The following is a 15,555-nucleotide window of genomic DNA, read 5'->3' on the forward strand; positions in this document are numbered from 1 at the left end:
AGTTTCGCCTAGGGTACAAAATATCCTTGCACGGGCCCTGCCTATAGACACTAGGATGTGAGAGTCATAGGGAACCTACACCAATTAATTATTGCTCAGGCACTCTACACAGGTACACTCCCTGCCCTTCAGAGATCACAAGACATAGGGCTTTGGTTGTGATTTTTCAGCACATAAACACCCCTGCTTGCGGTGCAGCTCACAGCCATTCCGCGCTGCCTGTCCGCTCACTTCGGGGAGCGAGGCGCCCCCCCGAGTACAGGGCCTGCAGCTCTTCCAGGCCCTTATACAGGAGAAGGACGCTCCTGATTTCCTCCCCAACCCCCCCTGTGCCCGGCCACACACCGGTAGGGCCAGGCAAAAGCCCAGCTAGTTGCGCCATGGGGGGGACCCTTTAGCAGTGGGCTTACGCCCGCCCACTTCCTGAAGCCCAATAGGTAGTTGCGCCACCCACCCAGATCTCGCGCTTCCGCTGGAGCTGCTACACAGGCTACAGCTCGCGCGCGCCACCAGCCCGTGAGAAACCGTCGCTGCCACAGCCCAGCGTCCCAGTTCAAACCTCCTACTGGGCAGGGCTGCTTTTGTCCCGCCCCTTTCATTGTGATACGATTGGTGTTTCCCCTAGCCCTATGTTTAGCGTTGTCAATCTCCTACCTTCCTCCAATCACAGCCGCCCCCCGCCCCGAAGTTCCGCAGCCGCTCTTCCCAACCTCGTCCAGGCTGGAGCGCGAGGCAGGCGGTTGAAGTTTAGGGGGCTGCCGTGCCCGGCCGGGGCGAGCGCGTAGCTGGCCGCGAGTTGCTCCGCCGGGGGCGAGCTCCGTGGGAGCTGGCCGCAGCGTGGCGGCTCTAGCCCCCGTGGGAGCGGGTCTCTGCGGCCCGCCGCGCCGCCGGCTTGGCCTCGATGGAGGCCAGCCTGACCTGCGCCGTCTGCCTCGGCCTCTTTGAGGATCCGGTCACATTGCCGCTCTGCTCCCACAACTTCTGCAAGGGCTGCGTGCTGGAGTGTCTGGCCTCCGGGGAGCCCGGCGCGCTCCCCTCGCCCCGCCTGGGCCAGGGCCAGCGCTTCTCCTGCCCGCTCTGCAGGAAGCTCTGCCCGCTGCCGCGCGGCGGCTACTCGGCGCTGCCCGTCAACACCACGCTGGCGGAGGTGGTGAAGTTGTACAGGGCCAGCGGGGGCAAGGCGGGGCCGGGGCGCGGCGAGGCGGGGGCGCTGAGCCCCCCGCCGGCGTTCGGAGCAGCCTGCGAGAAGCACCCGGCCCGGCTGGTGCAGCTGTATTGCCGGATGTGCCGCCAGGCGGGCTGCGGCCAGTGCGTGTCTGAGGCGCACCAGGGCATCTTCCACGCCGTCAACCTCCTCGACACCGTGTACCAGGAGGAGAAAGTAAGCCCCGCGACCCCTGCCAGCCGCCTGTGCCCATTGCGGGGTGAAATGGGGACCTGCCTATCCAGCCAGTGCCTCTTTTGGACTTAGCCCAGACCACCCAGCAATTCAAGCCTGGTTGGCGAACACAATAAGCTAGTCTGCCTCCTGAGAACCTGTTAGAGCCAAATGGGTCCAGTGTTGTAATAAGTCAGAGCATTCCTGTGAAAGCTGCAGGGCCAGGATGCTGCAAACAAGTTCTGGTCTTTCCTGTTTAGTGCTGCATACCTAATGCCAAGCCTTGTAGTAACATGGCAGTGCCCTGACTTAATTATCACAGTGCCCTGACAAGTGCACACTCTTCCCCACATAGATAGTTTTATGAATTTAACTGAATAGACTGTAGACTGGTTCCAGATGTTGAAGCTGATAATCTTAGGCCTGGTCTAAACCTAAAACTGTGGTTGATCTAGCTCTTGCTCAGGGTTGTGAAAAACTCTCACCCCCAGAAGATGTAGTTAAGCCAACCTGAGCCCTAGGATAGACTGCAATAGATCAACACAGAAATTATTCTGTCAACCTATCCACAGCTCCTTGAGGGAATGTATTAGCTACGACAGTGGGAGGGGGGAAAAACACTTTCTGTCATTATAGCAAGTGTCTACTGTAGACAGGCCCTTAATGTCTTGTATGTTAACCTTGTTTCCCCAAGACCAAGAATGTGCTAGTCCAGTCATCCCTACAGTCACTTACAGGTAGTCACGTTACCTATCTGCTTTTTGGCCTGATACCTTTAGATTTGGATAGTTGATGAAGGAAAAGCAATTAAGATGAAATAGACAGCTCCAGGAATATTTTAGTATGAAGAAAGCATGTCCCTCTTTTAATACTTTATCTGCAATGGATTTTTGCCAAGATAGTGGACATTCAACCACTTTTCCAAGCTCCATCTCAAATAGAAGCTGGATAGTACATTATTAAGCAGTCCTTTTATGCTTCAGTTTAAATGCACTTGCAGAATGTCCCTGGTACACGGGATGGGTATGGGGCATAGTAGAGCACATGGCACTGTGGCTGTTCTATACTGATTTTGTAACCAATACAGTGGGAACGCAGGCTGGAAGTGGGGAGGGGCAAAGGTAGCTTGTTCCCTCAGCACAGGAAAAGAGGAACAGGAAAAGAGGAACGCACAATCTGGTCCAGGGTTTAACTATACTGGTATAGTTAAAGCAGCAAAACTTTCTAGTGTAGACAAGCCTAAAGAATGCTTTTTTGAGAGAGAAAAATACCAAATGCAAGTTTCTTCATTGTCCTAAAGCATAGAGTCTTTTTATACACCTCTACCCCAATATAACGCTGTCCTCGGGAGCCAAAAAATCTTACCCCGTTATAGGTGAAACCACGTTATATTTAACTTGCTTTGATCCACCGGAGCGCACAGCCTTGCCCCCCTGGAGTGCTGCTTTACCACGTTATATCCGAATTCGTGTTCTATCGGGTTGCGTTATATTGGGGTAGAGGTGTATAAGTAATGTCTTAATAGTCTAGTTAAACTCTGTGCAGTCTGTAGATATGATTAAAGATTATAATGTAGATTTTTTTTAATTAAAAAAAAAAGTAGATTAAGCGGTTATAAACTTATGTCCTGCAGTTAACCTTCTTTAGCAGCCTGAAGAAACTGAGAGCAATAAATGAGAACTTGGTGAAGGAACTATCAAGTCATCCAAAAGATACTGAGGTGAGTTAGACATAATGACATCTGTAGAGAGAGGTGGAGCCCTGTGTTTTTTGCAGATGCGAGATAACACAAAATAAAATGACAACCTATAAACAAAACAAAATGAAAAATGTACCCTGCAGCGCCTATACTGCTGGCCCAGCCCTGTGTGGCGGGAGCCACTGCTGCAGGGTGAATATAGGGCAGGCTCATTCTGCAATGCCACCCCATTCCCACCTCCACAGAGGTGGGGAAGGATCTGATACCTTCCCTCCTCCCCACCTGGGCAAAGGTTCCCCCCCCCACACACACACACACACACCCCTCTCAAGGCTTCCTCATCCAGAGCAGCATCATAAGAAAGGCTGTATTGGGTCAGACCATGGTCCATCTCTAGCCCATCTTCTGACAGTGGCCAATGTTGGGTGCCTCAGAGGGAAAACAGAACAGGCAATCTTTGAGCTATCCACTCCCAGCTTCTGGCAGTCAGATGGTAGGGACACCCACAGCATGGGTTGTATCCCTGACCATCGAACATAAGAATGGTCATATTGGGTCAGACCAAAGGTCCATCTTGCCCAGTATCCTGTCTTCCGACCATGGCAAATGCCAGGTGCCCCAGAGGGAATGAACAGAACAGGTAATCATCAAGTGATCCATCCCCTGTCACCCATTCCCAGCTTCTGGCAAACAGATGCTAGGGACACCACCCTGGCCCATCCTGGCTAATAGCCATTGATGGACGTATCCTCCATGAATTTATCTAGTTCTTTTTTGAACCGTGTTATAGTTTTGGCCTTCACAACATCCCCTAGCAGTGAGTTCCACAGATTGGCTCTGCACTGTGTGAAGAAATATTTCCTTTTGTTTGTTTTAAACCTGCTCCCTATTAATTTCATATGGTGACCTCTGGTTCTTGTGTTATCTGGAGGTGTAAATAACAGTTTGGTATTCACTTTCTCCAAGCCATTCATGATTTTATAGACTTCTGTTGTATCCCACTTAGTCATCTCTTTCCCAAGTTGAAAAATGTCCGTGTTTTTAATCTATCTTTGTATGGAAACTGTTCCATACCCTTAATTATTTTTGTTGCCTTTCTCCTTATCCCATCTCAAAAAAGATGTATTAGAACAGGAAAAGGTAACCAGAACTGCACATTGTATTCAAGCTGTGGGTAATTTATATAGTGGCATTATGATATTTAGTGTCTTATTATCTATCCCTTGCTTAAAGGTTCATAATATTGTTCACTTTTTTTTTTGAATGCTGCTGCATATTGAGTAGATGTTTTCAGACAACTATCCATGATGACTCCAAGATCTTTCTTGAGTGGTAACATCTAATTCAGACTCTATCATTTTATATGTATAATTGGGATTATGTTTTCTAGTGTGCATTACTTTGCATTTATCAACATTGAATTTCATCTGCCATTTTGTTGCCCAGTCTCCTAGTTTTGAGAGATCCTTTTGAAGCTCTTCGCAGACTGCCTAGGACTTAATTATCTTGAATAGTTTTGTATCATCTGCAAATTTTGCAACCTCACTGTTTACCCCTTTTTCCAGATCATTTATGAATATGTTGAATAGGACTGGGTCCAGCACAGAGCCGTGGGGGACACCACTAATTACCTCTCTCCATTCTGAAAACTGACCATTTATTCCTACCCTTTTAACCTACCCTACCCTTTTAACCAGTTACCAGTCCATGAGAGGACCTTCCCTCTTAGTCCATGACAGTTTACTTTGCTTAAGAGCCTTTTGTGAGGGAACTTGTCAAAGGCTTTCTGAAAATCTAAGTATACTATATCCACTGGATCCCCTTGTCCACATGCTTGTTGACCCCCTCAAAGAGTTCTAGTACATTGGTGAGGCATGATTTCCCTTTGCAAACACTATGTTGATTCTTCCCCAACAAATTATGTTAATCTATGTGCCTGACAATTTTATTCTTAACTATATTTTCAACCAGTTTGCCCAGTACTGAAGTCAGGCTTACTGGCCTGTAATTGCTGGGATCACCTCTGGAGCCCTTTTTAAAAATTGGAGTCACATTAGCTATCCTCCAGTACAGAAGCTGAGTTAAAAGATGATAGGTTACAGACTACAGTTAATAGTTCTGCAATTTCACACTTGAGTTTCTTCAGAACTTTTGGGTGAATACCATCTGGTCCTGGTGACTTACTACTGTTTAGTTTATCAGTTTGTTCCAAAACCACCTCTGACACCTCAATCTGGAACAGTTCCTCAGATTTGTCACCTAAAAAGAATGGCTCAGGTTTGGGAATGTCCCTTACCTCCTCAGCCATGAAGACCGATGCAAAGAATTCATTTAGTTTCTCCACAATGGCCTTATCGTTCTTGAGTGCTCCTTTAGCATCTCGATCGTCCAGTGGCCCCACTGGTTATTTAGCAGGCTTCCTGCTTCTGATGTACTTTTTTTTTTCTTTTTAATTGCTATTACTTTCTGAGTCTTTGGCTAGCTGTTCTTCAAATTCTTTTTTGGCCTTTCTAGTTATATTTTTACGCTTCATTTGCCAGAGTTTATGCTCCTTGCTATTTTCCTCACTAGGATTTAACTTCCACTTTTTAAAGGGTGCCTTTTTGCCTGTCACTGCTTCTTTTACTTTGTTGTTTAGCCACGGTTGCACTTTTTTTCTGTTACTGTGTTTTTTAATTTGGGATATACATTTAAATTGAGCCTCTCTTATGGTGTCTTTAAAAAGTTGCCATGCAGCTTGCAGGGATGACGCAGTGTAAAGACTTACTGTTATCAGATCTTTGTGCAAAATACTTTGTTTCTAGATCTTGAACAAAGAAGCAGAGATAATTATGTTGGAATTTGAAGAAATTTTCAAAACTCTGGAAATGAGAAAAAAGGAATTGCTAGAAGATATTGAAAGTCAGAGAAGTAAGAAAGAGAAAGAATATCAAATTTGGAAGAAAATGAAGGAAACTCACAAGAAAACCATTGAGAGTTTCCTGAAGGATTGTGAAAAGCTTGTTGATGAATGTGATCCTGAGTGTTTCCTGGAGGTGATAACTTTTATGTTACTATTTGATAGCAAAACATTGTATGTGCATGTAACACCACCACCCCCCCGTGTTTGGGACATCCCTTGAGATACTTACTCTCAAGGTGAATTCTGTTTACATGTTACAGTGTAATCTGCTTCTCTGAACGTGTAATTCTGACAGGATTCTCACTTACTTCCCTTCAGAGTGTAGAAGAGAACATTATTTTGATTTGGCGGAGGATTTTTTTCCCCCTCTTGTATTGCGCAACCTGTTTTGAGGCACTAATTTCTAATTCACTTGAATTTTTGTGATTGACTTATCTTCTTCATTTCCAACTTAATCAGGAACTTATTGGAAAGTTCCGAGAGACTTGGTTAAAATCCTGTGAGGCACGTACTCAAAAGTAGTAGGGTGGGGCAAGTAACTGCATTATAAAACACCATAAGGCACCCTCAGTGACCAAAATTTTTACCATTTTGGGAACTCTGTCTGGACTTTATGGAGTGTGATTTCCAGTGCCCACTACCATGTTGAACATTAATTGCTTTGTATAGATGCCTTTGGTGTGCTTTAACATAGTTAGTTATTTTATAGCTGTTTTATGTTGAAGTGCCCTGGGGAGCCTTTCTTGTGCGCACCAGCAGGGTCTACATGAGGGGTGGGCAAACTATGGCCCGCAGGCCGTATTTGGCCCATCAGGGCTTTGGATCCAGCCCACGGGATTGCCCCCCCCATGGCACCGCGGGGCTAAGGCAGGTTCCCTGCCTACCCTGGCCCCACACCGCTCCCAGAAGCTCCACATGCTGCCCTCACCTGTGGGTACCTCCCCCAAAGCTCCCATTGGCCGCAGTTCCCTGTTCCTGGCCAATGGGAGCTGCGGGGGGCCTGCACGCCGAACCCTTCCTGCACCCCAACTCCCTGCTCTGAGCCCTATGCTGCACCCCTCCTGCAGCCCAGCCCTTCTGCGCCCCTGGCCCTGAGCCCCCTCTGCACCCTAGTCCCCTGCCGCACCCCATCTGCACTCCAGCCCACTGTCCTGAGCCCCTTTGTACACCCCGCACCCCCTCCTGCACCCTAACCCCTTGCCCATAGTCCCTTCCTGCACACCGCACCCCAACCACGTGCCATGGCCCTGCATACAATTTCCCCACCCAGATGTGGCCCTTGGGCCAAAAGGTTTGTCCACCCCGGTCTACATGGACCAGTTAGTGCACTCTAGAAATCACTCCCCTGTAGAGAGTGCATTACCTTACCATGTAGAAAAAGTCCCTTAGGGCTGATGAACACTAGCAGATTAGATCGACCTAGCTATGTCACTTGGGGTATGAAAAACTCACAGTCCTAAGCGCCATAGTTAGGCTGATTTAGGTCCCTGTGTAAACAGTGCTGGGTTGACAGAAGAATTCTTCCATTGACCTAAATACCACATTTCAAGTGTAGACCGACTCTTAGTCTTGCACTAAGGAGCACAAGTCCATGGTTTGAAAATCCTGCCAAAATATTTTCAAGTACATTTTGATCTCAAAGACTGCCATATGGCTTTTGCCTCATGCACAGTGTCTTGGATTTAACTTTTAGGAAAGATTTCCCCTTTGGCCTCAGAACAAAATATTACAGGGTAAGTAGTTTTCCCAGATATACACACTCCCTGTGTGTGATTATTGCTCTTTTACTTCTGTGAGTGCTAAAAGTTCTGATTATGTCTTGGTGAAATGAAGAGTTGTTTTTTAACTAGTTAATTTCTGTCAGATATTCTGGTAAAGTAATTTTGTTTGATTTTTAAATGACATCCTTAACTCTAATGCAGTTTTATTTTAATTACAGGTGGCATGTGGCTTGAATAAAAGGTACATACATTTCATGAGTTCTAGTTTCTGTGGTTTGCTAGTGTATAGTTGAGTAAAGTAATAAGATGCAACACAGTAAGTTTAGTTAATATTCATATCATGATTGTGGGGAGGGGATTCAGAGAGGAGTGTCCAGGGCATGTAGTGGATTAGTTAATATGGAGAGATACACAGAACACTTTTGAACAGTGGTAGAAGTTCTATGAATATTTGACATTTAATTTTAAAATTCTTCTAGAGTTGTTGGAATTACTATATCACTTTCACAGATTTATTATTGAACAGATACAAGTGGAGCTTAAAATAATCACTTAGGATATTAATGTTTTTCTGTTGCAGTACATGAGGTAAACACTGTCCTAAAAAAGCCTTAATACTGTCTTTTTGCTTTGTCCCAGAAAATAATAAGAACATGAGACTGGCTATAGTGGGTCAGACCAGTGGTCCATCTAGCCCAGTATTCTGTCTTCTGATAGTGGCCAATGGCAGATGCTTCAGAGGAAATGAACAGAACAGGGCAATCAAGTGATTCATTCCCTGTCTTCCAGTCCCAGTGTCCATCAGCCAGAGGCTTAGGGACAGCCTGCTGCATGGGGTTGCATCCCTGATCATCTTGGCTAATAGCCATTGATGGACCTATTCTCCATTAACTTATCTAATTCCGTTTTGAATCCAGTTATAGTTTTTTGCCTTTACAACATTCCATGGCAACCAGTTCTGCAGATTGACTGCGTTGTATGAAGAAGTACTTCCTTTTGTTTGTTTTAAACCTGCTACCTATTCATTTCATTGGGCAACCTCAGGTTCTTGCGTTATGAGAAGTGGTAAATAACACTTTGTTATTCACTTTCTCTACACCATTCATGATTTCATGGACCTCTATCATATCCTCCCTGAATCGTCTCTTTTCCAAGCTGAATAGTCTGTCTTTTTAATCTCTCCTCCTCTCGAAGCTGTTCCATACCCTTAATCATTTTTGTAGCCCTTCTCTGTACGTTTTCCGTTTCTAGTATCTTTTTTGGGATGGGGTGACTGCACACAGTATTTAAGCTGTGGGTGAATCATGGATTTATATAGTGGCATTATGTTTTTGGTCTTATCTATCCCTTTCTTAATGGTTCCTAACATGGTTAGGTTTTCGGTGGTGGTGTGTGTGGGGTTTTTTTTTCTTTTTTTTTCTGCAACTGCACATTGTGCAGATGTTGTCAGAGAACTAATCACAATGACTCCAAGATCCCTTTCTTAAGTGGTAATGGCTAATTTAGACCCCATTATTCTGTATGAGTAGTTGGGATTATGTTTGCCAATGTGCATTACTTTGCATTTATCAACATTTAATTTTATCTGCCATTTTGTTGCCCAGTCACACAGTTTTGTGAGATACCTTTGTAACCCTTGGCAGTCTGCTTTGGACTTAACTGTCTTGAGTGATTTTTTTTGTATCATCTGCAAACTTTTCCCCCTCACTGTTCACCCCTTTTTCCAGATCACTTATGAATATGTTGAACAGCGCTGGTCCCAGTACTGATCCCTGGGGAACACAGCTGTTTACCTCTCTTCGTTCTGAAAACTGACCCTTTGAATATCTTAGTCTCTTTCTGACTTAAGTTTGTGCGTTAGTTCAGTGGTTCTCAAAGCTGGTCCGCCGCTTGTTCAGGGAAAGCTCCTGGCGGGCCGGGCCAGTTTGTTTACCTGCCGCGTCCGCAGGTTCGGCCAATCGCCGCTCCAGGCCAATGGGGCCGCAGGAAGCGGCGTGGCCTGAGGGATGCGCTGGCCGCCCTTCCCGTAGCCCCCATTGGTCTGGAGCGGCAAACCGCGGCCAGTGGGAGCCAAACCTGCGGACGCGGCAGGTAAACAAACCGGCCCGGCCTTGTTTCCCTGAACAAGCGGCGGACCAGCTTTGAGAACCACTGCTTTAGTTTACCAGATGCTATACTGCTGTGGGACTGTAAAAAATCTAGTTTTTGTGGGAGTATTAAAGAAGGTTTCAGGAATTATGCTTATAGGTTCTGCTAACATAAATAGATAAAATAGCTTCTTTCCGTATGAAATGTTACTGAGACACATTATAAATTTGGTGATTTAAATTTTATATTAAATTGAATATAATTAATTTACTATATGTTGAACTGTATATTCTTGTACAGTAACTCCCCACTTAATGTCCTCTCGCTTAACGTTGTTTCGATCTTATGTCCCTGCTCAATTACAGAACATGCTCCATTTAAAGTTATGCAGTGCAGCCCCCCATCAGCTCCCCTATGGCTCCTTCTCCCCCCCCCCCTCCCCAACCCCCCACACACACAGTGCCTCCCTCCCGCCCCCGGCAGACCCCGCAGATCAGCGCCTTCCACCTCCTCCCCCCGCCTCCTGCCTGTGGCAGTCAGGAGGGAGCGGGGAGGAGCGAGAACTCGGCGCGCAGGCTCCCCCTTCCTCCCCTGCCTCCCGAACACCACAAACCAGCTGATTGCCACAGGCAGGAGAAGGAGCGGGGAGCCTGTGCACAGAGTCCTGCCCCCTGAATGTCGCAAGCCAGCTGATTCCCGTGGGCAGGAGGGAGGAGCGAGGACGCGGTGCACCTCCCACCTATCTCCCCTGCCTCCTCAGCTGGCTTGCGGTGTTCAGGAGGGATGGGGAGGCTGCGCGCCATGTCCTCGCTCCTCCCCTCTCCCTCCTGAATGCTGCAAGCCAGCTGATTGCCACGGGCAGGAGGGAGGGGGGAGGAGCGAGGACGCAGCATGCGGAGTAAAGGGGGAAGTGGGGGGAGAAGAGGCAGGTTAAGGGTGGAGGCTTGGAGGAAGGGGTGGCGTGGGTGGGCCAAGGGTTGAGCCCCCCGCCCCTGGTGCTTGCAGAGTAGGGGAAGCTGCCGCTGCTGCTGCACAACATGCTTCTAGCCTACAGCACCTTTAGCCTCCTTACCTGCCTCATTGTCTCCAATGCCAGTGGGCTGTGCCCGTGTGGGGTAAGGCGAGGGCACCTCCCAACTATAGTACTGTACTGTATGGCAAAAAAAAATTTCCTTGGACCATAACTCCTCCCCCCGCTCTCCCCAATTTTCATTCATTCTTATGGGGAAATTGGATTCGCTTAACATCGTTTCAGTTAGTCGCATTTTTCAGGAACATAACTACAACATTAAGTGAGGAGTTACTCTAATTTTCACTGAGCAAAGGAAATGCTCCAATTCACGAGTATCACATGTTTTCAAAACTATTTTTTGGATACTTTAATGAATTAGAATCAATGTTTGAGCACATACAAATTGGTTCAGTCAGCTCTAATATAATAATGGAATTAAACTTCGTATGCAAACTTTCTATAAAAAGTTTGCAAGGTTTTTTGTTTTATTTTTTGTTTAAGTAATGGAGTACAGTACCTTCTCTTGCTGATTTTAAATGTTTGCTGTGGGATACACAAAATTTCATATTTGGCTTTTTTATGGTTTTGCACTTTCATGTCTATACTTAATTGGTCTGTGTGTGTGTGTGTGTGTGTGTGTGTGTATATATATATATATAATTTATTTATTTATTTTAAAGGCTGTTACAGTAAGTGAGAACAGAACTTTAAAATTCTGTTTCACAACTGAGGCTTTTAGGAATGACCCCTGAAGAAAAAGGTGTAATTCGGGTTCAGACATAGTGTACTAACAATACCATATATACTCGTTCATAAGCTGACTATTTTTGGTAAAAAAGTGACGCACCAAAGAGCAGGGGTCAACTTATAAACAGGTCTACACCAAAATTTGATGATTTTAAACTCCTATGGAATCATTGATTTGAATATCTAATACGTTGTCATTTTGTTTACCTGGAGCGTTCACAGCCATGGAGCCCCTTAGCTCCCCGTGGCCGCGGTTTGCTGTTCCAGGTAAACACAACATCCTGGACCGCTAGAGGCTTACCCTAACTGGCCAGGAGCCAAAGTTTGCCAACCCCTGAAATATAAGGTCGGCTTATGAAAGGGGTCATGCAGTTTTTGCTAGTTTTACCTAACCAACTTGGGGGGTTGGCTTATAAACGAACGGGCTAATGAACAAGTATATACGGTACTTTATTTCTTATTACTGAAGAATATCTTTGGCAATGGTATTTCAGCACATCTCTTATATTTTCATAGTGCACGTATTAACCCTTTTCTGCTTGACTAGTTAATTATTGCAAAAACTTGTACAGGAGAGATGAAGAATTCTGGACAATAAAACTTGCAGTTTCTTCAAATTCACTTATTGCATATTTAAAATTTCTCAATGGAATGATTTGCCTCTTTGCGGATTGGTGGTTTGACAAAATTAATTGTTCCATAAGAATAAGGTGCCTTGATGTTGAATGCCTACTTCTTGTTTAAATTTCATCATGCTGGATTATGAGTCTTTAAATTTAGGGCAAACTAAACAAATGCTTAAATAACAATATCAGTTCTTCCACTCCCACCCCTCCCACGGCTTTTCCCTTCTCCCACCTCCCCAAAAAAACCTTCCTTACTGAAACGTCTTTTACTATTCATACAGCTAGAAGGGGTTAACTCTCTTTTAGGCCATAAAATACAGCTTCTTTGCCGGACAGAGATGCCTCTTGGAAGAAGAAATAGCAAACAAATCCTCAAGTGGTCTTTTCTAAGAAAGGAAATTAGAAAATTCTAAATAGAGGAAGATCAATCTCTTCAAATATTTTCTGCTATCTACTGAGTTCCTTTTTTTTAATGTAATTTTTTTATTAACTAGATATAACTTTTTTTTCCTGTTTTGAGCCCAGAGAAACACAAATAATTGTCTAAAAGATTTGTTCACCTTTTTTTCCAGAATGAAGACTCAGCTTGACCTGATGCACATAGCATCTAGCTATGAAAAAGCACCAGAGTCTACCCAAAAGCAAATGGATATCAAATCTGTGGTTAATGAAATCCTGGCCTTACAGCTGACTTCAGTTGATTCATGCATTGTTAAAGGTAGAAAAAAGATGCATATATTTTGAACACAGTGCACAGTTTATTATTTTTAACACATATATTTTGAAAATAATTCTGTTATAGTACCACAATAAACTTTACATTAAAGCAGTACTCAGTTTTCAAAATGGAAATTATTTTAGCTGCCCCGGTTTCATAACTTTGTAAGTTTACATCTGATGAGTCAAGTGTTCTTTATAAATTATTGTATTTTTTTTTTAAATAAATCAGTCTTATTTTATTCCTCTTTTCTCACAGAACTTTCTTTTGGAGGAAATGAAGGTTTAACTGGAAAGTATGCATGTACAAATAGTGCAAAACAATGGAAAGATCAGAAAAACATACACAACACATATTATGTAAGTTCTCGTTTACAAGACTTACTAAATTTTTTTTATGGTTAAGTATGTTCCTTTGGCTTTGTAAAATCCAAAATGGACAATGTCTGATGTAACTTTTTTCAGCCTGCAGTGGGACATGAGGAAACTTTGACTGACGGTAGTAAAATCTGTACTCGCTTAATGTCAATATCAGAAATGTCAACATTTCAAAACATGAGTCATGAGGTAAGAATGCATTTTGGTGTAAGTATTGCTCAGCTGCTAATAGTGTTTGGGAAAACAAGTTACTGTTTTATATCATCACAATCTTTTACTTCTCTTGGGTTTTACAACAGGCTTCCCTTTTTTTTTTTTGTTCATTATGCTTGGGGCCCTACCAAATTCACAGTCCATTATGGTCAATTTCATGGCCATAGGATTTGAAAATTGGTAAATTTCACATTTGCAGATGTTTAAATCTGAAATTTCAAGGTGATGTAGTTGGGGGTCCCAACCCAAAAGGGGATTGTGGGGGGGGTCGCAAACCTGTTTGTAGGGGGGTCATGGGATTGCTACCCTCACTTCTGTGAGAGCTGCAGAGCTTCCTGCAGCCACAGGAGGTTCCCGGAGGCTCTCTTCCCCCCCCCCCCCCCCCCCTCCCCACACTCCTCCTCAGTGCAGGGGATGGACTGGGGCGCTCCTAGGAACAAGGGAAGATCAGATCCAACTCCTCTAGCTGCAGGAACCTCTGGGACTGCTGCCCAGTCCCAGAGCATCCTACAGCACGGGGAGGCACCCGGAGGTGGGTCTGGTTCCTCCTCCCCACCACCCCCCATGCACCTGTGCAGGGCATGGACAAGTCCTGTCCCTACCCAGCCGGAGCTAGGAGCCCCCTTTTCTGGGACACTCTGAGAAACAAGAGGACATTGGCTTTCATGGGGAAGGGCTTATTTCACCGTCCATGACGTGTTTTTCACGGCCGTGAAATTGGTAGGGCCCCAATTATGCTAAACTGATACTCTTGACGGGTCAGTTACCTACTTTTAGTTAGGCTACTGCGCACTAACCTTTTTCTTAAATTCTTAAATTAAATGTAGAACTCCAACTACAACCTATTCGAAAGCTTATGCTCTAATAAATTTGTTAGTCTCTAAAGTGCCACAAGTACTCCTGTTCTTTTTGCAACTACAACCTAGTTGCTTTTATAAAAAAGGGTTAGCTGCTGTGGATTGTTTACTGTTACAAATGCAAGTGGATTATTTTTAAACTTATTTGAGAAGTTAACATTTTTTTGGCCACACTAAGTAGTCCATACTTAAAGAGAAGGTAAGGCCCAGTTTCAGTGGGAATGATATTATGATCAAACTGAAGTATGAATGAATGCCACACCTTTTCCTGAGAAATAGTTAATAGTCTGTGTTGATTTTGGGCCTATGCTTCTGTGTGCATTTAAGGTGGTAACTCATGCTAAAAATTTTAAACAGTTAGTCCCAGTAGGTTGCATGTCACAATTTCTGCAATGATGGCTTGTGTGTGTCCCCTAGTATTCCAAATTCCAGTTTCTTTTGACTGCAGTCAGTGAAGGAATATCTGAGTTGCTGCATCAAGCTTTATCAGTTGCATTGCATCATGCCTATCTATCTTCTTCCTCTAGCAGAAAATGGCTTAAAATATCTTCCCTCTGTAGTCATTTGACAGCTGTTTTGGCCTTCCATAACTAGTGCCTCTCCAGTTCCATACTCTTGAGAGTTAGAGACATTTGAGTATTATAGACATAAAATGAATCATCTTTTGCCTTGTTACCATAGATAACAGGTTTGACTGCTGTGTATCTTAATGTGACTAAGAAAAATATGAATTTAAAAATTAATTGGCCCTGGATAAAAAAGTACTACATTGGATTTAGATTTTCATTATTCTCAGAAGAAAATATTCTCTTGCATCTTAAACTGATCAATTCTGACTTTTAGCAATAATTGTTTATTAACTTAGTAGTTATAAAGATATTACTTCTGTGTAGTCTTAGACTACGTCCTCACTACGGGGGGGGTGTCGATTTAAGATACGCAAATTCAGCTACGCGAGTAGCTGAATTCGACATATCGGAGCCAACTTACCCCGCTGTGAGGACAGCGGCAAATCGACCTCCGCGGCTCCCCCATCGACGGCGCTTGCTCCTACCTCCGCTGGTGGAGTAGAAGCGTCGATTCGGGGATCGATTGTCGCTTCCCGACGAGATGCGATAATTCGATCCCCGAGAGATCGATTTCTACCCGCCGATTCAGGCGGGTAGTGTAGACCCGCCCTCAGTCTTTGATACTTATGCCATTGGATTTTGGGTTTA

The 15,555-nt window shown here is 44.6% G+C and overlaps 1 protein-coding gene across 4 annotated transcripts in view; it reads left to right on the top strand.

Annotated features, from left to right (window-relative positions):
• The first annotated feature begins 765 nt into the window (after positions 1-765).
• LOC101941278 (serine-rich adhesin for platelets-like) overlaps positions 766-15,555 on the top strand; it is a 59,089-nt gene continuing 44,299 nt past the window's right edge. For all 4 annotated transcript variants that reach the window (XM_042846872.2, XM_042846870.2, XM_042846871.2 and 1 more), the window contains exons 1-7: positions 766-1,381; positions 3,012-3,098; positions 5,882-6,112; positions 7,919-7,941; positions 12,746-12,891; positions 13,150-13,250; positions 13,356-13,457. In XM_042846872.2, coding sequence (XP_042702806.2) covers positions 902-1,381; positions 3,012-3,098; positions 5,882-6,112; positions 7,919-7,941; positions 12,746-12,891; positions 13,150-13,250; positions 13,356-13,457 — 1,170 coding nt within the window. In that variant the 5' untranslated portion in view covers positions 766-901. The remainder of the gene's footprint in view (positions 1,382-3,011; positions 3,099-5,881; positions 6,113-7,918; positions 7,942-12,745; positions 12,892-13,149; positions 13,251-13,355; positions 13,458-15,555) is intronic.

This window comes from Chrysemys picta, chromosome 5, assembly GCF_011386835.1.
Source record: "Chrysemys picta bellii isolate R12L10 chromosome 5, ASM1138683v2, whole genome shotgun sequence".
Classification (NCBI taxonomy): Eukaryota; Metazoa; Chordata; order Testudines; family Emydidae; genus Chrysemys; species Chrysemys picta.